We start from the raw sequence: 22664 nt of genomic DNA on the forward strand, positions 1-22664 counted from the left end.
GGTGCCTGAGAAGTTCACATTTGTTACTTGTTTGGTGAAATCTAAGTGTACAACTCTTAACCATTTGGGGGTTAACAGTCTGCCCTGAGGTTCATATTCTTGCTCGTGAGCCACTCCAGACAGTGTGACAACCCCTAGTCTCTATAGTATTGTGATGTGATCGATCCTTTTCAGGGTCAAAGAAGCACATAAGGAATCAGAGACCAAAAATAATCTTCCTTTGGAGAGGACATGTAGACCTTTGTGATCCAAGTCTTAGCTGCAAATTTTTAGGTGACAGAAAATCGGTGCAGAATTGATTTGTCTTGTAAATTTTTCCATGTTTAGAATTAAGACCTTTTATAAATGCATATCTTTGCAGTAATCCATGTAATATACATTACAGTATTAAAATAATGGGGGGGGGGGTAGCTAAAATAAGTTTTTAGCTGCTCATGCTTTGAGTTTTCATGAAAAAGGAAAAACCTCCAGCAAATCTCTCAAGAGTAGCATAACTATTGCCACTTCCTGGATTATTAAAAATGCTTTTCTTGGCTAAGTCATTAGCAGCAGAATAGCTTCTGCTTGATGATGATTGAAATATGCACTGCATTTTTCATTTGAATTCATCTCAGAAGTCTACAGTAAGCAGTAGCAAAAAATTTAAGATGTAATTTGAAATCGCCAATGTTTTATTACTTTGCTGGGCAGCATGATTGCTCCTCAGTAGGCTGTTTTATGCATATACTGTCTCTTTTAGGGTCCAAGAAACATTAATCTTTCATATTAACACCTGATGACCTTGTTAATTTTGACCTATTTTGGGGGTAAATGAACATTATAGTAAAAAACTTTAATACTGTGGTGAAGAAGCACTGCAATGGTTTTTGCCAGCTTATATATAGTATCTGGTTAATGGACTTGTTTATTATGAGGAAATTTGAAGCCCTTTTCTTTTGATACGATGCTTGTAATGTGGACAGGTCCAGAGATGTGAATATCTTGGTTATGAGGGCACACAGTTGTATGCTTTTTTTCATAAAACAATGTTCTTGTAAATCCTCCTTCTACATGACCAATGAAAAAAAGTCTTCAGGAAGATTCAAACAGCTTAGTTTAAAGCAGTCACAGCCAAACAGCTGAGAGTTAGTTTAAAGTCATTTTTTGGTAAATGGTCTCAAAGCAGTCGGATATGCTCATGAAAGTTTAATGTTTTATTCTAAGCTCTTAAAGGTATGAATTCAGTGAGTCTAGAAAAGGTTGATAAGCTGGTTCATTATGTAGAATAGCTCTGCCAGGTGTGATTTTTGCAGCTATGAAGGCCAGGCAGTAAAAATTTCTCTATTGCTATATGTGCACTAGGTGGTGGATTTTGGGTACATTTTGTTCCATTACACTATTCTGTCTGCTCATGTAGCTTGTCAGTGGCACAGTAATCATCCATGGTCCAGCTCATTGACACCTTTATATTGGAGTAGTTTGCTTTTCTAGAGGATGCTGAAAGCCAGACGGCTTCTAGAGCTGTGATGAACAAACAGCCTTGTTGACTTACTCCTCTGATGGAAAGCAACGGGGACGTTAATCTTTACCTCTTAGCAGTCCACTATAGAAACTGAATGAGACGGAAAACAAGGTGGAACTCTAGGACACTTGACAAAAGAGCACTCAGAGCAAGTAACAAAACAATGCTGAGACAGTTGGTGCTGAAGCATCATGCACTTTTACTTTTCTTGCTACTAAGACAGCCTCCATCAGGAAAAAATCCTTCGGAGCCAAGTGCTTCAGTATCAAAGCGGCTCAACGGAATCCCAAACCCATGCTTCCTTGCCTTCTCTGGGGAGCCTGAACTCATGGGATCCATCATACTTCCCCTATGGCATCAAAATAGTCAGTGCTGAGTTCATCTCACTCTCAGAGATTCCAAGACCAGAAGGGACCATTGCAATCATCTAGTCTAGCCTCCTGTATAACACAGGCCATTGAATTCCCCAAAATAATTCCTAGAGCAGGTCTTTTAGAAAAACATCCGATATTCATTTAAAAATGGTCACGGATGAAGAATCCACCACGATGCTTGGTAAATTGTTCCACTGGTTAATTACCATCACTGTCAAAAATTTACACCTTATTCCATCTGAATTTGTCTAGCTTCAGCTTCCAGCCATTTGATTGTGTCTTTGCTGCTAGATTTCTTTGTTCCCAAGTATTTCTCAGATCTGGGCTTCAGCATCAAAAATATTCCAGCTCCAAACAGCTGAGCATAGGTGTCTGCAAAATCTCTTCCAACAGGAAGAGCCTAAGTTTCCATTCTTCGTTTCTTATTAAGCAAGGGACGTAAAATCCACAATGCAATGACATTCGTCCCTGGCAGTGAAGGCACCATAAATACTGCTCTGTGAGCAACCTCTTATTTTGACAAGATTTTCACCTCTTATACACAAGGGAGTAGCTAAGAGTTCTGGTGTTAATACAAACTGAGGGACAGCCAAAGGTCAACATCCACATCCTCCAAATACATTTTGTTGTGAATCCTTAGTGCTGCAGGAGAATTCAGAGTGGATGTGAGTCTCTCTCTTTTTTTTTTTTTTTTCCCCAGCTCATGCTGTAGCTTGGCTTGATTAGTTTCTAGAGTTTTTCTCTTTGCTTCTGTTTTTGCATCAAAAGAACTTATTCAGGGAAAGCAAAGTCAAATGAGATTGGCATTGAGTTCTGAATGTGGTGTGGCCTGTACACATTCTTATTTCTTTCAAGAGTGAATTCCATAGCCTAGGTCTAGCACCTGTGAAAGCTGTCACCCGCGGTCACGAACCTTCCAATACTGGTCAATCATTTCATCATTCCAGTGAAATATAGTTACTGTGGGAGGCCATGATCACAAAGTGAGGGGTGAGCGCTGTAGTTGCTAGGGCAAACTCTGTGGAGAGCTTTGAATAGGGGGACAGAGACTTTGCAAGGGATTGTGTATTAAGTAAGACACCAGTATAGAAAATAGAGCTTCAGATTGATGTATGCTGCCATACCTTTTGGAGCTTTTTCAGGGTGTGTGGCGTCATTTTAGATATGTTGCCATAAGAAAGCTTGGAGCAAACAAACAGATGGTCATAGTTGCCGGGGCTATGTCCAATAGGATGAGGGCCAATCTTTTTTGGCCAGACACATCTGGTCCTGTATCAGTCTCTTTACCCACAGGACCGTGTTATAATTCAGGCTATGTTTTAGCCATGGATATTTTTAGTAACAGTCATGGACAGGGCATGGGCAGTAAACAAAAATTCACAGCCCATGACCTGTCCATGACTTTTACTATATACCCCTGACGAAAACTTGCGGGGGGGGTGGGGGTGGATTGGGGAGCACCGTGGCTTCTGGGGACGGTTGACCAAAGGTGGGGGGGTGCTGTGCGTGCTCGGGGGGAGGGTGGGCGGTTCTGGGGCGGGCACCCTACCCAGCTCCTGCGCTCCATCTGCTGCCTCTGTTCTGCCCCAAGCCCTGGTTCTGCATCTCCCATTGGCTGGGAACTGCGGCCAATGGGAGTTGCGGGGGCAGTGCCTGCCGGCAGAGGCAACACATGGGCAAGGAGCTAAGGGAGGGAAGCTCCTGTAGCCCTTCCGGGGAGCCTGCACTAAGTAAGCATCATCCCTGCACCCCAGCCCTGAGGGCCCCCCCCACCAATTCCTGCTGCTGGGGGATGGGGTGTGACTGGCTCAGGGGCTGCCTGAGCTGCTCAGATAGCCCCTGGGCCAGGCATACCAGCCGCTGCAGAAGTCACAGAAAGTCACTGGATCTGTGACCTCCATGACCAACACGGAGCCTTAGTTATAATTCCTTTGTAAGATATAAATGCCTATACTCGCTCTCTTTGCACATACCATGTTCCTACCCTAGTGTCAATACACTAAATCCTGCTTAGGTTAATTTCTACTTCTGTTTTTTGCAAGACATTTATATTTATTCTGTTTACATGTTTAGTTGCTCTAGACTATAGCATGCAATCTAGTTTTAGAGTCAATGCTTTCCAAGCTAAATGCTAGGTAATTTCTTTTGTTTTTCAGTACTGACTGCATTGGAGATGAGATAATGCAAAATATGTTATTGACAGGGAAAGCTGAAAGCAAAAAGAATGTGCTTTTATAAAGTGATGTACATACATGTTATGAAAATTAACTTGTCTCCCACAGATTCAGGCACTTATTTATTTAATCTATCACATGCAGTAATTTAAAAATTGGCGCTATTGTTGAAATTTTAATTTCTTTATTAATCAGATGACGCATCATCATCTTGGAATAAAGGTTTCTTTTCTTATCATCCTGAAAGATTTTTTTTAAGGTATGATACCCGTTCACCTCCAGTTAAAACAAACGTTATGCTGCATAGCTGCAGTTCTTTCAGTAAGATTGTCTGCAAGGACTGTATCCTTTCAGGAGAATATTTCTTACTGCAAACCTCCTGTGTTCATTAATAATAGTGTGACATATTTTAATTGTTCAATGAAAGTTGAACAAAGCGGATCTCAGCTTGAAAATGTTAAAGCTATAGAAAACCTATCAATTATTACTTTTGCTAAGTATGGTTTAAATCAAAAAGTCAGGACCCCAGTATCTTTGCTGTTACCCGTCTGTCTTCAACTTTCTTTACTTCCAACGTAGTTAACATTGGTTATGTTCATTAAGTGACTGCTATTCAAACTGCTGTTTTGTTTTATGGTTCAAAGATCCTCTCTCTTTTTTTTTTTTTTTTTTTACTTTCATAAAGGCAATTATTTTCTCTATTCTTTTACATTTTGCAAGTACATTTGATTTTTAGTAAGCTTTACAGCAGGGGGGTGAGGAACCTTTTTTCTATCAGGGGCCACTGACCCACAGATATGATCAGTCACGGGCCACACACAGCCTTGCGGGGGGGCACGGAGGCTCAGTGCTTCTCCTAGGCTACGGCGTGGGGCCAGAAATGAGGGGTTCAGGATACAGGAGGGGGCTCCGGGCTGAGGCCAAGGGGTTTGAGTGCAGGAGCAGGCTCAAGGTGGGCAGGGGCTTTGGGTGCAGACTCTGGGAGGGAGTTTGGGTGTGAGAGGGGGTTCAGGGCTGGGGTAGGGGGTTGGTGTGCAGGGAGGGAGTTAGGGTGCGGGACGGGGTTCTGACCTGGGGCAGGGCATTGGGGTGTGCATGGGAGTTGGGGGTCAAGAAGGGAGTTTGGGTGCTGGAGGGGATTTCGACCTGGGGCAGGAGGTTTGGGGGTGTGGGCTCCAGCCAGGTGGTGCTTACCTCAGGCAGCTCCCGGTTGGTGGTGCAGCAGGGCTAAGGCAGGCTCCCTGCCTGCCTGAGCTCTGCGCTACTCCCAGAAGCAGCACTATGTCTGGCTGCTAGGTAGAGGGGGCCAGGGGGCTCTGCGAGGTGTGTGCTGTCTGTGCCTGCAGGCACCATCTCTGCATCTCCCATTGGCCACGGTTCCCAGCCAATAGGAGCTGCGGAGCCAGCGCTGGGGGCGTGGGCAGCATGCGGAGCTTCCCTTATCACCCTTGCTCCTAGGGGCTGCAGGGATATGCCAATCGCTTCTGGGAGCTGCACAGTGCCAACCAGAGTTCTAATGGCCTGACAACCCTAGCTTTCTCCTGCAGTGGGGCGAGCTGGCGCTCGCACCTCCAGCCCTGCGGTGGGGGTGCTGAGGCTCAGGGATTCTGGCCTGTGGCGTGGAGACTTGCCATGGGCTGGATGAAATGAAGCAGCGGGCCAGATCCAGCCTGCAGTCCGTAGGTTCCCCACCCCTGCTTTACAAGCTTGCTGAAATATCTGTTACGTGTTAATTTCAGCTCAGGTGGATGTAGCTTAGTCTTATGATCTAGGAATAGCAGTGAGAGTTAGGATCCCTGGATTTAACTTCCAGCTCTGCCATTGATTCACTGTATTTATAGATTCACAGATTCCAAGGTCAGAAAGGATCATTGGGATCATCTAGTCTGACCTCTTGTGTAATACAGGCCATGCAACTTCCCCCAAAATAATATGTAGAACATATCTTTTAAAAAAAACATCCAATCTTGATTTAAAATTTGTCAGTGATGGGGAATCTACCATAACCCTTGTTATGTTGTTCCAATGGTTAATTACTCTCACTGTTAAAAAAATTATGTGTTTATATGCAGTCTGAATTTGTCTAGCTTCAACTACCAGCCACTGAATCATGTTATACCTTTTTCTGCTAGATTGAAGAGCCCATTATTAAATATTTATTCCCCAGGTAGGCCCTTACATCAAATAATCCTTAACCTTCACTTTAAGCTAAATAGACTGAGCTCCTTGAGTCATCACAATAAGGCACGCTTTCTAATCCTTTAATCTTTCTTGTGGCTCTTCTCTGAAGCCTCTCCAATTTATCAACATTCGTCTTGAATTGTGGGCACCAATACAGGACACAGTATTCCAGCAGTGGTCACACTAGTGCCAAATACAGAGGTAAAATAACCTCTCTCTACTACTCGAAAGTCCCCTGTTTATGCATCTAAAGATTGCAATAGCCCTTTTAGCCATAGCATCACACTGGGAGCTCATGTTCAGCGGATTATCCACCACAATGCCCAAATCTTTTTCAGAATCACTGTTCTCTAGGATAGTGCCTCCCATCCTGTAAATATAGCCTACATTCTTTGTTCCTAGATGTATACATTTATATTTAGCTGTATTAAAACATGTTTGCTTTTGCCTAATGATCCATATTGCTCTGTATCAGTTTTCTTCATTATTTACCAGTCCCTCAATTGTTTTTGTCATCTGTAAACTTTATCTGTGACTATTTTATATTTTCTTCCAAGTCACTAATAAAAAAGTTAAATGGCATAGGGCCAAGAACCGATCCCCACAGAACCCCACTAGAATCACGCCAGTACAGTGATTCTCCATTTACAGTTATATTTTGAGACCTTTCAGCTACCCAGCTTTTAATCCATGCCATGTTAATTTTATATTGTTCTAGGTTTTTAATCAAAATGTCATGTGGTAACAAGTCAAACCTCTTACATAAATCTAAGTATATTACATCAATACTATTACCTTTATCAACCAAACTTGTAATCTCATCAATAAAAAGTTATCAAATTAGTTTGATGGGATCTATTTTCCATAAACCCATTTTGGTTGGCATTAATTACACTACCCTCATTTAATTCTTTATTAATCGAGTCCTGTATCAGTCACTACATTATCTTCCCTTGGATTGATGTCAGACTGACAGAACTGTAATAACCTAAGTCATCCCGTTTACCCTTTAGCTCTCTTCCAGTCTTCTGGAACTTCCTTGGTGTTCCAAAACTTACTGGAAATCAACATTAACACTCCACCAAGCTCCTCAGCCACCTCTTTTAAAACTCTTGGGTGCAAGTTATCCAGGCCTATTGTTTTTTAAATGTCTGACTTTATTATCTGCTGTTTAACAGCCTACTGATATACTAGTGGAATGGAAAGAGTGTCATTGTAATAAGATATGACTACATTATTTGTTTTTCCTCAAATAAAGAACAGAAATACTCATTGAACTTCTTTTTTCTGCATTATTATTGATAATTCTTCCATTTCCATCCAGCAATGGACCATGTTGTTGGGATTTTTTTTGTTCCTTACTTAGAAAACTCCTTCTTATTGTCCTTAACTCTACTGGCCATGGATTTTCCCTTGTCTCCCTTTGCTTCCCTTATCAATTTCCTACAATTTCTATCTTGTAATTTATATTCATTAATACAATCTTGGACAAGTCATTTAATCTGTCTCTCTGTTTACACATCTGTTAAATAGGTATCTTATTGCTTACCTACCTCATAGACATATTGTGAAGTTTCAGAGTGGTAGCAGTGTTAGTCTGTATCAGCAAAAACAACGAGGAGTCCTTGTGGCACCTTAGAGACTAACAAATTTATTTGGGCATAAGCTTTCATGGGCTAAAACCCACTTCATCAGATGCATGGAGTGGAAAATACAGTAGGAAGATATACATAGCAGTACATGAAAAAGATGGGAGTTGCCTTATCAAGTGCGGGGTCGAGACAATTAAATTAAAGTGGGCTATTATCAACAGGATGAAAATCACTTTTGTAGTGGAAATGAGCCACCCTGATTACCACTACAAAAGTGATTTGTTGAGAATAGCCCACTTTAATTGAATTGTTTCAACCCCCCACTTGGTAAGGCAACTCCCAGCTTTTTCATGTTGTTGTAGTTGATCACCTTTTCTTCTATGGCAGTGGGATGTAATTTTGGGGGGGTTTATATACTACATACTGGGGAGCTGGGTTCTAATGATTTGATTTAATTTAATTTCTGACATGTAAAATCATTCCCTTTCTTAGGCCTTTTTTTTACTGATATTTTAATTTTCTTGTGGAAAATACTTGGTGTTGCTTTACTCTGCCAACAGGGGCATGAATCAGTGTTCACATCTACTACCTGTCATTTCAGGGTTGGAGAAGCTAATGATCCAACCACTGGACCAAATTTGGTGATGAATCCTGGTCATGTGCCACCTGAGGCACATTGCACATATGCTAAGAAGACTCTGCCAACATAAATGAGTCTAATCCAGCCTGGTGTTTTTTAGTTACACAAGTCTTGAGTGAAGAAAAAGAAAAGGGGGAAGGAATGAAGAACTTTTCCCCAATACCTTTATTCAACTTTGAGGATGAGGACTGTTCACCCATGGGTGATATGGTGTTTTTGTCTTTTGTCATTTTTCTGTGAGTTTATTTGGGAGCTTAGTGATTTTCTAGTTTCACCCATGTAGTTGTTATTGGGGCATTTAATGCACTGGATGAGGTACACTGCATGTTGTGATAGGCATGGGTAGGGCCCATGGATATTAAAAGGTGAATTGTGTGTGGTATTGATCATCATAGCAGTTGAGATATGTCTGCAGGTTTTGCCTCTCTTCTGACAGGGTCTGGTGCCTCTTTGGGTTGGTGTGTCCTGGTCTATGGGAAGCTTGCCTCTGATGATGTGGTTTGAGGGTTGTTTGAAGGTCAGAAGAGAAGGTTTGTGAAGATTTCTTTCAGGATGTGGTCCCCACAGAGAATGGGTTGTTATTGTTTAATGATACCCTACATGAGTTCCAGTTGTGGTGTGGTAGATGACAACGAGGAGTATGTGGTTGGAGGGTTTTTTTCCCGTATTGAAGCAGGTTTTCTCGGTATTTGGGTGAATCATTCTATGATGCAATCTACTTCTCTGGCAGAGTGTCCTTGTTTGGTGAAGCTGGTTGTGTTAAGGTGTGTATCCTGGACTTTCTCCTTACACCGTATTTTGTGGTATCTGAGTGCTCGGCTGTAGATAACAGATTTCTTGGTGTGTTTGGGGTGGTTACTAGTTCTGTGAAAGTAAGTGTGGTGATTAGGGGGTTTCTTGTACATAGTTGTCTGTAGGGTTCAATTCTTGAAGCTAATGGTGGTATCCAGGTACTCCTGGTGTGGGAGTGTTCTAGGCAGAGTTTGATAGATATGTGGTGGTGGTTGAAGTTGTGGTGGAAATCTATGATTTTTGAACTTTTAGGGTTGGCAATAGTTTGTTACTAAATCTAGATTTAATCTAATTTTGGGGTTTGGGGAGGGAGTGGGAGGACGTGGTGCGCTGCAGGGCGGAGGTGGAGCGGGGTCAGGAAGAGGTGAGGTGGGAGAATAGCCTTGGAGGAATGGGTGAAGTGAGGCTGGGGCCTAGGGCAGAACCAGGTGTCAAGCACCTTCCGGCACATTAGAAAGTTGGTGCCTGTGAGCTGGTGTCTGTTACAGATCACCAAATCACACTAGGGAACAGGATGACCAGCTCCTTAAACATCTATAAAGTGTAGGAAAAAAGCTGCATGATCCCAGGAGACTTCAATTTGAGTTACACATGCTGGAGATCTCATGCTGCAATATTAAAACATCCTTACAATTTCTAAATATATAGATGACAATTTCCTAACTTGAAAAGTGTCACTTCAGACATGGTGGAATTCTATATTAGACCTCATCTTGATAGTTAAAGAAGAACTGATCACAGAACTAAAAATTAGTTGTAACTTAAGAACAAATGATTATGACTTGATCACATTTATTATATGCAAACAGAATAAAATCTAGTAAAGTAATATATATATTTGATGCTTTAAAAGGCCAGTTTCACAAAGCTGAAAACATTTATGAGCCAAATCAGTGGTGAGGAAGAATTTAATCAGAAAAAAATGTGAATGATCATTGGAAATCATTTAAGAACATTTTACTAGATGCCCAGAAAGCCGCAATCCCACAAGATTGAGGAAGAAGGCCATGCTGGTTAAAAAGCCAAACTGGTTTAGAGGGGAGGTAAAAGCAGCTGCAAATAAAATAAAACAAATGAAAGAAGGTGGAAGTCAATAGTAACAAATATAAATCAGAAGCTAGGAATTGTAGGATTGATAAGGGAAGCAAAGGAACCCAATTTAAAATCTATGGCCAGCAAAGTTAAGGGCAATAAGGAGGAGGTTTTTTGTATATTAGGAATAAGTATATTAGAACATAAAGAATCCTAACAATGGTATTGGTCCACTACTAGATGGAAATGGTAGAATTATCAGTAATAATGTAGTAAAGGGAGAATTTCAAGAAATATTTCTGTTTTGAGGGGAGGGGCGGATTATTGCAATCAGATCATATGCTGATGACTCTTTCCAGTCCAATAGTATCTTGGGAGCATGTAAAACAGTAGTTACTAAAGTTAGGCATTTTAAAAAGAGCAGGTCCTGATAACTTTCATCCAAGACTATGTTAAAAAAAGCTGTTTGAGGAAATCAATGGACTGTTAATGTTGATTTTCAGTAAGGCTTGGAATACTGGAAGAAAGCTAATGTGCCAATATTTAAGAAGTGTAATAGGATAACTTAGGCAATTATGGGCTGTGACAGAGTACTAAGTAGGAAACCCTGAGTCAGCCCTCTGTTCACAGCAGCTCCAATCAGGCATAGCAGATTGAAGCTGAGGAGGCAGACCTGTGCCTAATTTGTGGGTGGGGCAGGGCAGAAAGGCTAATTAAGCCATTGCCAGAGCCCACAAATAGGTACAGGAAGGAAGTGAAAAGGGGAAAGCAGGCAGCGAGAGGGATAGAGAGCGCTCTCCATGCTTGTAAAGGCACGAGGTTTGCTGTGAAAGTGGTGGGACTCAATTATAAATAAACTGCACAGGGTGTTGAACCAGCACAAGGGTCTCTGTGTGGTTTGTCAACTGAGACAGAAGCACGTCTGAGGAGGCCCTGTTATACGGGCCTATCAGTCTGACATTGATCCTCCCAGGCAAGATAATGTAGTGACTGATACAGAACTCGATTAATAAATAATTAAAAGAGGATAATATAGTGCAAATCAACACAGGTTTATGGAAAATAGATCCTGTCAAGCTAATCTGATATCTTTTTTTGATGAGATTACAAGTTTGGTTGATAAAGTGTTCATGTAATAAACTTAGACTTCTGTAAGGCATTTGACATGGTACCGCATGACATTTTGATTAAAAAACTAGAATGATATTAAATTAACCTGGCACACATTAATGAATTAAAAACTGGCTAACTGGTAGGCCTCAAAATGTAATTGTAAATGGGGAATCCTTATTAAGGGGATGTGGTTCTAGTGGAGTCTTCCAAGGACTGGTTGTTGGCCTTATTACTCCAGAGTCAGACACCCCAGTCTCAGCATGGCAGAAGGGGACAGAAGAGTGAGTTGCAGGCCCCTCAGGGGACATAGGCCATCTGGGGAAAGGTGGGGGTGCAGTATGTAGGGAGACAGGGTATGCTGGAGTCTTACATCTACCCACTGGCCGAAATAGCATTTTAATAATATTGGCATGGATGAACCACAAAGGAATATGTGGCTCAACCTGATTAGAGTAAACTTTATAATGGAGCGAGTCTCGGCAAGAACGAGACAGAACTCAGACCTTTCAGTCAGAGACGAAATGGAAAATGACAACCAATTATTTCAAAACAAATAACACTTACCCCCATCATGTGTCCATTCATATTGTATATAGTGCCACCCTCGCACAGATTAAGATATGGAGTTGAACACAAAGGAAAAGTATTAGGTATGTTTAAATTCTTGTCATATGTATGATTCATACAGGGTTCATGCGCTTGGCAACATGCAGGGCACACCCGGAGTGTTGTGTAGGAGCTGTGCACACACAGCTCCTCTCAAGGGCATGAACCTTGGAATCTCGCCCAGATGACATGAACTGTGGGAAGCCTCCCAGGACTGGGCTCAAGGCCCGAGAGCAAGGAATGCGGTAGATAAGAAATTGGTAAATAAGAATGTTAAACAAAGCCAGTGTATTCCTTTTATCTGTTGGAGAATGTAATGCGCAGGGGGAGAGAAAGAATAAAGGGAAGGTGGAAAGCTGACAGGGAGAAGCCCGTTAGCAGACCAGCTTGCTTGCTTGCAAAAAACTTTGTCCTGTCTTGTCTTTGAACCGCAACAATAAAAGTTTTTAATAATATTTACAATTAAAAGGTTTTTTTTAATTAAAGACTTAACACTTTCTAGACTGAAAATATTAAGTGCTTAAAGCTTTCAACATGGAGAAAAGCCTCCTCGACCATTGTCCATATTTCACACACAGTTATTTCCGCCCCCCCGCCATCTCCCCCCCCCCCACACGCATATTCTCCCTAACCTAACATTGACTTGCTAACATGTGCTAGGATAGAACCTCTTAGTAGTGGACCTCAGTCAAATCATGGTGCCTTCCTACAGACCTTATACACCACCAATGTTAAAATTTGGAGTTCATTACAAAAAAAAAAAATCCCAAATGAACAAATACAAATGTTTAAAAAGAGTTAAGATTGGAAATGTGTCCAGTTAACAGCCAAAACACAATTTAAAAAACATTAAACACTCTGGAAATGAACAGTTAAGGAAGCCGGCCAGTTTCCATATGCCTCTTCATCATTCACTATCACTTGAATTGATTTATACCTAACCAACCAACCAACCTTATTTTTGCCCCCTAGCATTTGCAAAGTCATATGTAAAGGCCAGTGTGATGGGATGGACAAAACCCACATTGAACCAGAACAGGAAGGGGTTAATCATCTGTCCTGGAGGTAGGAGCTGAAGCCAGCCCTGCTCTGCAACTGTCCTGGAAGAAGAGCTCTCCAGCTGACTGTAATGATTATAAAGGAAGCAGGCTTCAGAGTGGGGGTGCCCTGGCATTCTAACTTCTAGGGTAATTCATTTTTGTAAAGAGAATCTGATTTTTGGAGGGGCAAGTGTTATTTGGACTCCACTGAATCACACTTTCAACTATAAGGCTTCACTCTTGCAATGAGCGCCACACAGAGGAATCCCTGCACCAACCTGAAACCCCTCTGAAAGTCGATGGGGCTCTGTGTGGATGCTTGGGCTCAGCCTATGTGGAGCTCATTGCAGGATCTGGCTTAAAATCCTTTTAATTACATTTGTTTGTTTGGAAATGTTATTAAAACATGAGCACATTTTTCATCATGATGCAACAGAACATACAGGGTGTCTCCAAAATACTTCCTGTAGCTGTAATTTTATCAGAAGTCTGTTGTTTGCTTAGGGGTATAAAATTGGTATGATTAATAAAGACTCTTATAAAAGTGACTATAACTACGTAACGTTGGCAAAGAAAATCATCTTCCATACTAACTTTTAATTCAGTACTTTAGCAGTTAATATGCTAACATAGTCAGCATAAAGAACTGAATCCTGAAAACAATGAAGGTGATACTACGCTGATAAAATGTTAAATAAATGAACTAATCCGTGATTGTTTATTTTGTTTCTCTCAAGGCACTGAGCTCATCAGCAGAGGTGACCATGATGGAGTCCCAGAATCGCAAAAGAGCTCCAGCATGGACTGAACAGGAGGTACGGGATCTGATCGCTGTATGGGGAGAGGAATCCGTGCTATCAGAACTACGTTCCAGTTTTCGAAATGCCAAAACATTTGTCAAAATCTCCCAGGGCATACAGGACAGAGGCCATAACAGGGACCCAAAGCAGTGCCGCGTGAAACTTAAGGAGCTGAGGCAAGTCTACCAGAAAACCAGAGAGGCGAACGGCCGCTCCAGGTCAGAGCCCAAAACATGCCGCTTCTATGATGAGCTGCATGCCATTTTAGGGGGTTCAGCCACCACTACCCCAGCCGTGTTGTTTGACTCCTTCAATGGAGATGGAGGCAATACGGAAGCAGGTTTTGGGGACGAGGAAGATGATGATGAGGAGGTTGTAGATAGCTCACAGCAAGCAAGCGGAGAAACCGGTTTTCCCGACAGCCAGGAACTGTTTCTCACCCTGGACCTGAAGCCAGTACCCCCAAACCCACCCAATCTGCCTCCCGGACCCGCCAGGCGGAGAAGGGACCTCTGGTGAGTGTACCTTTTTAAATAGTATACATGTTTTAAAAGCAAGCATGTTTAATGATTAATTTGCCCTGGCATTCGTGGCTCTCCTGGTTATACTCCCAAAGCCTTTGCAAAAGGTTTCTGGGGAGGGCAGCCTTATTCCGTCCACCATGGTAGGACACTTTACCACTCCAGGCCAGTAGCACGTACTCGGGAATCATTGTAGAACAAAGCATTGCAGTGTATGTTTGCTGGCGTTCAAACAACATCCGTTCTTTATCTCTCTGTGTTATCCTCAGGAGAGTGATATCATTCATTGTCACCTGGTTGAAATAGGGTGCTTTTCTTAAGGGGACATTCAGAGGTGGCTGTTCCTGCTGAGCTGTTTGTCTGTGGCTGAACAGAAATATTCCCCGCTGTTAGCCACGGGGAGGAGGAAGGGGCTAGCCATGCGCTGGGGGGAGGCAAAATGCGATCTTGGAATGAAAGCACATGTGCTACGTATGTAATGTTAACCGTGAAGGAGTGTAACCATTGTTCTAGAAAATGTGTCTTTTTAAATACCACTGTCCCTTTTTTTTCCTCCACCAGCTGCATATGTTTCAAGGATCACAGGATCTTCTCCTTCCCAGAAGCTAGCAAAGATTAGAAGGTGAAAAAAATGCACTCGCGATGAAATGTTCTCTGAGCTCATGCTGTTCTCCCACACTGACAGAGCACAGACAAATGCGTGGAGGCAGACAGTGTCAGAGTGCAGGAAAGCACAAAATGTCCGGGAGGAGAGGTGGCGGGCTGAAGAGAAGCAGCCATGTTAGTCTGTATTCGCAAAAAGAAAAGGGGTACTTGTGGCACCTTAGAGACTAACAAATTTATTTGAGCATAAACTTTCGTGAGCTACAGCTCACGTAAGTGGCGGGCTGAAGAGCGGGCTGAAGCTGAAAGGTGGTGGCAGCATGATGAGAGGAGGCAGGATTCAATGCTACGGGCTTCTGGAGGATCAAACTAATGTGCTCCAGCATATGGTTGAGCTGCAGGAAAGGCAGCAGGAGCACAGACCACCGCTACAGCCCCTGTGTAACCAACCGCCCTCCTCCCCTAGTTCCGTAGCCTCCTCACCCAGACGCCCAAGAATGCGGTGGGGGGGCCTCCGGCCACCCAGCCACTCCACCCCAGAGGATTGCCCAAGCAACAGAAGGCTGGCATTCAATAAGTTTTCAAGTTTTAAACTTTTAAAGTGCTGTTTGGCCTTGTCCTTCCCTCCTCCACCACTCCTCCTGGTGCTTCTCTCCTCCACCACCCCTCCTGGGCTACCTTGGCAGTTATCCCCCTATTTGTGTGATGAATTAATAAAGAGTGCATGAATGTGAAGCAACAATGACTTTATTGCCTCTGCAAGCAGTGATCGAAGGGAGGAGGGGAGGGTGGTTAACTTACAGGGAAGTAGAGTGAACCAATGGGGGGTGGGGGTTTCATCAAGGAGAAACAAACAGAACTTTCACACCGTAGCCTGGCCAGTCATGAAACTGGTTTTCAAAGCTTCTCTGATGTGCACCGCGCCCTCCTGTGCTCTTCTAACCGTAACCAGCAGCCAGGCGATTTGCCTCAACCTCCCACCCTGCCATAAACGTCTCCCCCTTACTCTCACAGATATTGTGGAGCACACAGCAAGCAGTAATAACAGTGGGAATATTGGTTTTGCTGAAGTCTAATGAATCAGTAAACTGCGCCAGTGTGCTTTTAAACGTCCAAATGCACATTCTACCACCATTCTGCACTTGCTCAGCCTGTAGTTGAACAGCTCCTGACTACTGTCCAGGCTGCCTGTGTATGGCTTCATGAGCCATGGCATTAAGGGGTAGGCTGGTTCCCCAAGGATAACTACAGGCATTTCAACATCCCCAACGGTTATTTTCTGGTCTGGAAATAAAGTCCCTTCCTGCAGCTTTTGAAACAGACCAGAGTTCCTGAAGATGCAAGCGTCATGTACCTTTCCCAGCCATCCCACATTGATGTTGGTGAAACGTCCCTTGTGATCCACCAGTGCTTGTAGCACTATTGAAAAGTACCCCTTGCGGTTTATGTACTCGGCGGCTTGGTGCTCCGGTGCCAAGATAGGGATATGGGTTCAGTCTATGGCCCCACCACAGTTAGGGAATCCCATTGCAGCAAAGCCATCCACTATGACCTGCACATTTCCCAGGGTCACTACCCTTGATATCAGCAGATCTTTGATCGCGTGGGCTACTTGCATCACAGCAGCCCCCACAGTAGATTTGCCCACTCCAAATTGATTCCCGACTGACCAGTAGCTGTCTGGCGTTACAAGCTTCCACAGGGGTATTGCCACTCGATTGTAAACTGTGAGGGCTGCTCTCATCTTGGTATTCTTGAGCCTCGGGGCAGGGGAAAGCAAGTCACAAAGTTCCATGAAAGTGCCCTTACACATGCGAAAGTTTCGCAGCCACTGGGAATCATCCCAGACCTGCAACACTCTGCGGTCCCACCAGTCTGTGCTTGTTTTCCCGGGCCCAGAATCGGTGTTCCACCACATGAGCCTGCCCCATTAGCACCATGATGCCCACATTGCCAGGGCCCGTGCTTTGAGAGAAGTCTGTGTCCATGTTCTCCACACTCTTGTCACCGCACTGACGTCACCTACTCGCCCAGTTTTGCTTTGCCAGGTTCTGGTGCTGCATATACTGCTGGATAGTGCGTGTGGTGTTTAATGTGCTCCTAATTGCCAAAACGATCTGAGCGGGCTCCATGCTTGCCGTGGTATGGCGTCTGCACAGAAAAAGGGCGCAGAACAATTGTCTGCCGTTGCCCTGATGGAGGGAAAGGCGACTGACGACATGGCATACAGGGTTGGCTTACAGGGAATTAAAATCAACAAAGGGGGTGGCTTTACAAGAAACTGAATGGCCCCCTCAAGAATAGAACTCAAAACCTCAAGGATAGAACTCAAAACTGGGTTTAGCGGGCCGTTTATTTCACAGAGGGAGGGAGGGAGGAGAAAATGAATACAAAACAAATCTGGTCTATTTCTTGTTTTGAGCCACTTCATCTATCTTTATACATCTTGCTGGCAGCAGACTGTGCAGTACGACCACTAACCATCGTCATCTCCTGGGTGCTCGGCAGAAGACGGTGCAGTATGACTACTGGCCATCGTCTTCTGCTAGCTGCAGATTAAAAGACAGTGCACTGCTGGTAGGACTCAATCACCATGAGACGAAACAAGGGAAATGACCTGGCTGAGTCACTCCCATGTTTGCCCAGGGGCCCGGTTAAAAGAGTACCTAGGACTAAGTCGACGACAGCTACCAGTCATACTGCACTGTCTGCTGCCAAAAGGCAATAAACTGCTGCTGTGCAGCAATGCAGTACCACGTCTTCCAGCACCCAGGAGACATACGGTGACGGTTAGCTGAGCGGGCTCCATGCTTGCCGTGGTATGGCATCTGTACAGGTAACTCAAGAAAAAAGGCGCAAAACGATTGTCTGCCCTTGCTTTCACGGAGAGAGGGAGAGAACGGGGGCCTGACGATATGTACCGAGAACCACCCGCGACAATGTTTTAGCCCCATCAGACACTGGGATTTCTACCCAGAATTCAAATGGGGGGCAGAGACTGCAGGAACTGTGGGATAGCTACTCACAGTAGCTATCTATAAATTCTATAAATTACACCTAATTTCATAGTGTAGACATACGCATAGACTCAGAACTCAGGAGTTCTTGTCTCCAGTCCCATGCTTAGTCAGCTGGATCATTCCTCAGGAGGTGCTTTGCTGAGGTCATAAACCCAAACGTAGGGAAGTCCTATCCTTTGGGACATTAAAAAATAACAGTGGACAAAGTAGTAGAAAATATATTGTATAGAGCAATCTGCCACTGTTTCCTGGTCAATGGTCTCGGTGATCTGATTTTTTTTTCTTTTTTTACCAGCTCTTATTTCTATGAGTCTATGCAATGGACAGATTTAACAATCTGAATGAGGGAAATTTACCTAATGCTCAAATTGGGGCTCCCTTTGGTTAATATATTAGGTTATTTTTTAATTTAATGCTTGAGAATGTGATTTTCAAGTGTGCTTAACAATGGGCTAACTCCCCTCCCAGTGAATTGATGAGAGTTTTATTCAACTTGAATGGGACCAGAAATCAGCTGATACTGAGCACTTTTGAAAACCTTTCCCCGAATATTGAACAAAGCAAAACAAACAAAAACCAAAACAGTTTTCTAGTTAAGACATTAGTTTAGCACATTAAGTGTCAAACTTTTCATCAGTGAAGGTTCCCACTCTGTGACATTAGTGAAAGAAAAGTAGCTGGTTAGCCAACCAGGCAAAAAATAAGCATGCCTTTGTGTATATATATTAAAAGCAGAATTATGATGACTTAACTTCATTTACATACTAATTTTTATTGGACAGTCAATGTTCAGTCATTTTAAAGGTGACAGAGGCAGGGAAGGGCACTAGGGATGAAATTTTCCAAAGCACCTAACTGTCTTAGAAGCTTAAGTGACTTCGGCTTTTAGGAGTCTTAGTCTCATTGAAAGTCAATGGGACTTAGGTAACTAAGGGACAGCTTTTCAAAGGTTTTTAGGCAGTTAAAGATGGAAATAGGTGTCTAGTGTGTTTTTCAAAAGTGCCTAAGTAATTGATTCCTACAGATTTTACCAAGAGAGTAATAGGGTGGCCTGGCCTTTTAAGGGCAAGAGGCATGGAGCTATCCAGCTCCTGTTTAATTAGTCATGCCCCACCATACCTGTGTGGTGTAGGATTTAGAAAGGGAGGAAGCTACATAGTTGAGCTGGGTTGTTGCTGGAGAGCTGAGTCATGTGAGTGGAGATAACTCAGGTGGTGGGTCCCCCTAAACAAGGGGCCAAACTCCAAGGAGGCAGTCCTGGGACCAGAGTTCCCCAAGCGGAATAGGGAGCTGAAGGGGAGCCCATGGGGGATGAGACCTCAAACCCAAAGCTGGGTGAAAGATGTTTGGTAGTGTTTAATTTTGTTTGTAGTTTTGGAGTTCTCCTGAGGGGCCCAGGGCTAAGCTCTGGGACCTGATGCTCTGTGAAAGAAGAGTGCAATTCAGATTGATTTGGAAGAACTTTGCTGCCAGCCCAGGGGAGAGCTGGCTAAAGGGACTTTGAAGAGACCAGCTGGGAGAAGCCAGCTTGGGGTCAATGGACTTCAATATCTTAGAAGAAAATTGAACTTTTAAGTGACCTGGCTAGAGAGGTAGGTCATGGAAGACCCAGATGGAGGCAACCAAGGGGAAGGCCCCACAATCCTGCACTAAGGCACAAAAGGGTGCTGGCCAGTGAGTCACACCTGTGCATGTGTGGCTCACTCTGGGGCAGGATCCTGTAAGAGGGAGCTAGGTGCCTACTCCCACTCAGTGCTTTAGAAAACCCCACTAGGTGCTTATCTGCATCTTTAGGCACCTAAATACCTTTGAAAATCTGCCCCAAAGTTTCTTGAAAATTGGACATGGGATCCTAAATCCCTTAGGTGCATCTGAAAATGTTGCCCTGCATGACCATCAGTGGCTGGCTGAGGTAGGAAATGGCTGAGCAGAAATCTTTTCTTTCCCGCTGGCCTTGTCTTCACAATTAAAAATAGTTGTTGGTGGCCAATTAACAAACTCAAGTTAAGAACACGGATGTTTTCGATAGCGAGGAAAAGATCTTACATACCTAGCAAAACGATCTTTAGTGCACCTCAGTCACCCCCCATGAAAACTCTCATGCAGACAGGTTTCTTGCTGCAGAAATCTGAATCGAAGGAGGATGGGAGAAGTGGGAAGGAGGGAGAAAGTACTGTGTGAAGGGGTTCCTGGCTCTTAGAGACTTACCACTTATTTAGGTCATCAGTTGCTACTGTCCCTGACCCAAGTTCTCCCCTCATGTTCCAAACCACAACTTCCACTCCTTAAGTTAAACCTGCCTTTTATCCCCTCCCCAAAAAGTAAATAAAAATTAAATGCTGCTAAAAGAAAGTCACCACTATTTTATAACGGGATGCAATTTCATCTCAGTTCCCGTAAGTATATATGCAGACAGTGGAAGTGAGATGCATCCATTTCTAAGGAGCTGCAGCACCTGCCTTGTAAATGTAATCCGTACAAGGATTGCAAGCATCCTCTAAAACATCCCTTTTATTCCTCAGCAGGAATGTGACCTTCATAGGAAGCCAGCTGGAGCAGACGTATTAATCAGTGTGTCTCAGCTGGTGACATTGTCCTGTCAGTGCCTTGGGATATCTGCCATTGCTGCCATTACTGGAGGTCTTAAATCAGTGTGCTTCTTCTCTAATAGTGGTTTTGATTAGCTGAGGATAGTTATTATGGGGACAGCTCTATTATAGCAATAAGCCACAACAGGGTGTGCATTAGTTAGTGCACAGCTCAGGTGAATTGTGTGGCAAAAGGAAGAGAGTTAACTGCCTTCAGCTAACTGCGAAGTGAATCTATTACCTACAGATGGGTATGCTGGAATGGCTTATTACTACTACAGTATGGCTTATTAATTTTACATTTATTTTTCTTAAACCTTTTAAACTTCAGTTTGGAGGGCTATGCAACATGGCGTCCCACTAAAAACATGGTTGCTAGTGGAGGGATAAGGGAGCTGAGGGAGATTATAGACACCTTTTCCTCTGCTACCCAGAAATGTGATATTAACTTTCAAAAACTCTTTTTTGATTACCAGTACTATTTGGACCCCATCTCCTGCTCACCTCCCTCTCCCCTACACACTACTAAAGCAATAAGTTTGTAGTTTAACAGCCATTTTCAATTCTCATTTTCTGTTGAAAAACCTAAATTAGGAGTCAAGTTACATTAGACTATGAGTCTGATTGGCCAAAGTGGAGGAAGAGAGCTACTTGCCTCAACTTCTGTTCTTTCCATCCCTATCTCTTCTTTTCCCTTCCCCTTTTAAACTTTCTTGTGGGAGATGGAGAGGATTAGCTGGAGAGAAGCCCTATAATGAGGGCCCTTCCAAATTCATGGTCATAGGATTTTAAAAATAATAAATTTCATGATTTCAGCTATTTAAAAGCAACTCACTTTTGACTCAGGACCCCCAATTTGAGAAACGCTGGTCTCCCCTGTGAAATCTGTATAACATAGGGTAAAAGCACACAAAAGACCAGATTTCATGGTCTGTGACGCTTTTTCATGGCCGTGAATTTGGTAGAGCCCTACCTATAATTCTCAGGTGCAGTGACCCCATTTGAAAAAAACCAAAACAATTTAACTTAAGGGGCAGAGGGATTTTGTTGTTTCTTTTGCTGGTGGCTGTGTCCTACCTGTGCACACTGAGTATGGGTGGACATCACTAACCAGCCAACCAGGATCCAAAGGACACTGTAATTTCTGTTCCAGTTGGATGGAAATATGATCTGTTTGCATATTGTTTCGCCACATGACTGAAAACAATCCCTCCTTTGCCACCCTACAAGCCATTTTCTGAGCTCTGTCTCGTTCTGCAAGATCACTTTCAGCTTGTCTACATGGTGCCTTAAATCCACACACCACTAGGGGTGTGAATTCTAGTGCGAACAGCATGTCATGCGCTAACTGCTGCACATGGATCCTACTGGCACTCACTAAAAGCTTCCTAGTGTGTGTTAACATAGTGCTGTTTGAAATTGGACTACATACATGGGCACTAGGGACCTTTTGGTGTGCACCAGCAGGTTTAGACAGGCCAGTTAGGGCACGACACGCAGGTGCATATTAGGATTTACAGCCCTGCTAGTGTGGACGGTGGCACCAGGTACACAAGCTCACAAAAGCTTATGCTCAAATACATTTGTTAGTCTCTAAGATGCCACAAGTACTCCTTTACTTTTTGTGGATACAGACTAACACGGCTGCTACTCTGAAACAAGCCTTTTTGTGATCTGAGAATATTTCTGAAGTTCATTGACTTGATTAGAAGGTCTGCTCGCAAGACTAGGGAATGTGTGGCATGATGCAGTTACAAATACCAAGTAATTTTCTTAATAAGGTATGTTACGCTGTGTACACAGCATATGTTTAACTCAGTAGCAGGCAAGTCAAAATATGCATTTCTTTGCTGATGCCATGATTTACTATTGGGCAATTAAAGTATTACCCAAGGGTCTACTATTGAGGGGAAATACACAGTTGCTGAATCTCATCTGTCATCTCTAGACTACTCATTTTAATCTGAGATGTATTTTCACCTCCAGACATAATACACAAAACTATCGAAAGGTTAAAGGAAAATAGAAACTATCAATCTACATACATTTAGTGGCATCCATGGCAACTGTTTTCCGGTTGCAAGTGG

At 43.3% G+C, this 22664-nt stretch overlaps 1 protein-coding gene across 1 annotated transcript; it reads left to right on the forward strand.

Moving 5' to 3' along the window:
• Positions 1 to 13791: 13791 nt before the first annotated feature.
• On the forward strand, positions 13792 to 15704 carry LOC140895289 (myb/SANT-like DNA-binding domain-containing protein 7). The gene is made up of 2 exons (XM_073304732.1): positions 13792 to 14360; positions 14928 to 15704. Exons 1-2 carry the CDS (start codon positions 13810 to 13812, stop codon positions 14983 to 14985), a joined length of 609 nt encoding a protein of 202 aa, XP_073160833.1. The 5' UTR covers positions 13792 to 13809; the 3' UTR covers positions 14986 to 15704.
• Positions 15705 to 22664: the final 6960 nt, after the last annotated feature.

This window comes from Lepidochelys kempii, chromosome 11 (genome assembly GCF_965140265.1).
Source record: "Lepidochelys kempii isolate rLepKem1 chromosome 11, rLepKem1.hap2, whole genome shotgun sequence".
NCBI classification, from domain to species: Eukaryota; Metazoa; Chordata; order Testudines; family Cheloniidae; genus Lepidochelys; species Lepidochelys kempii.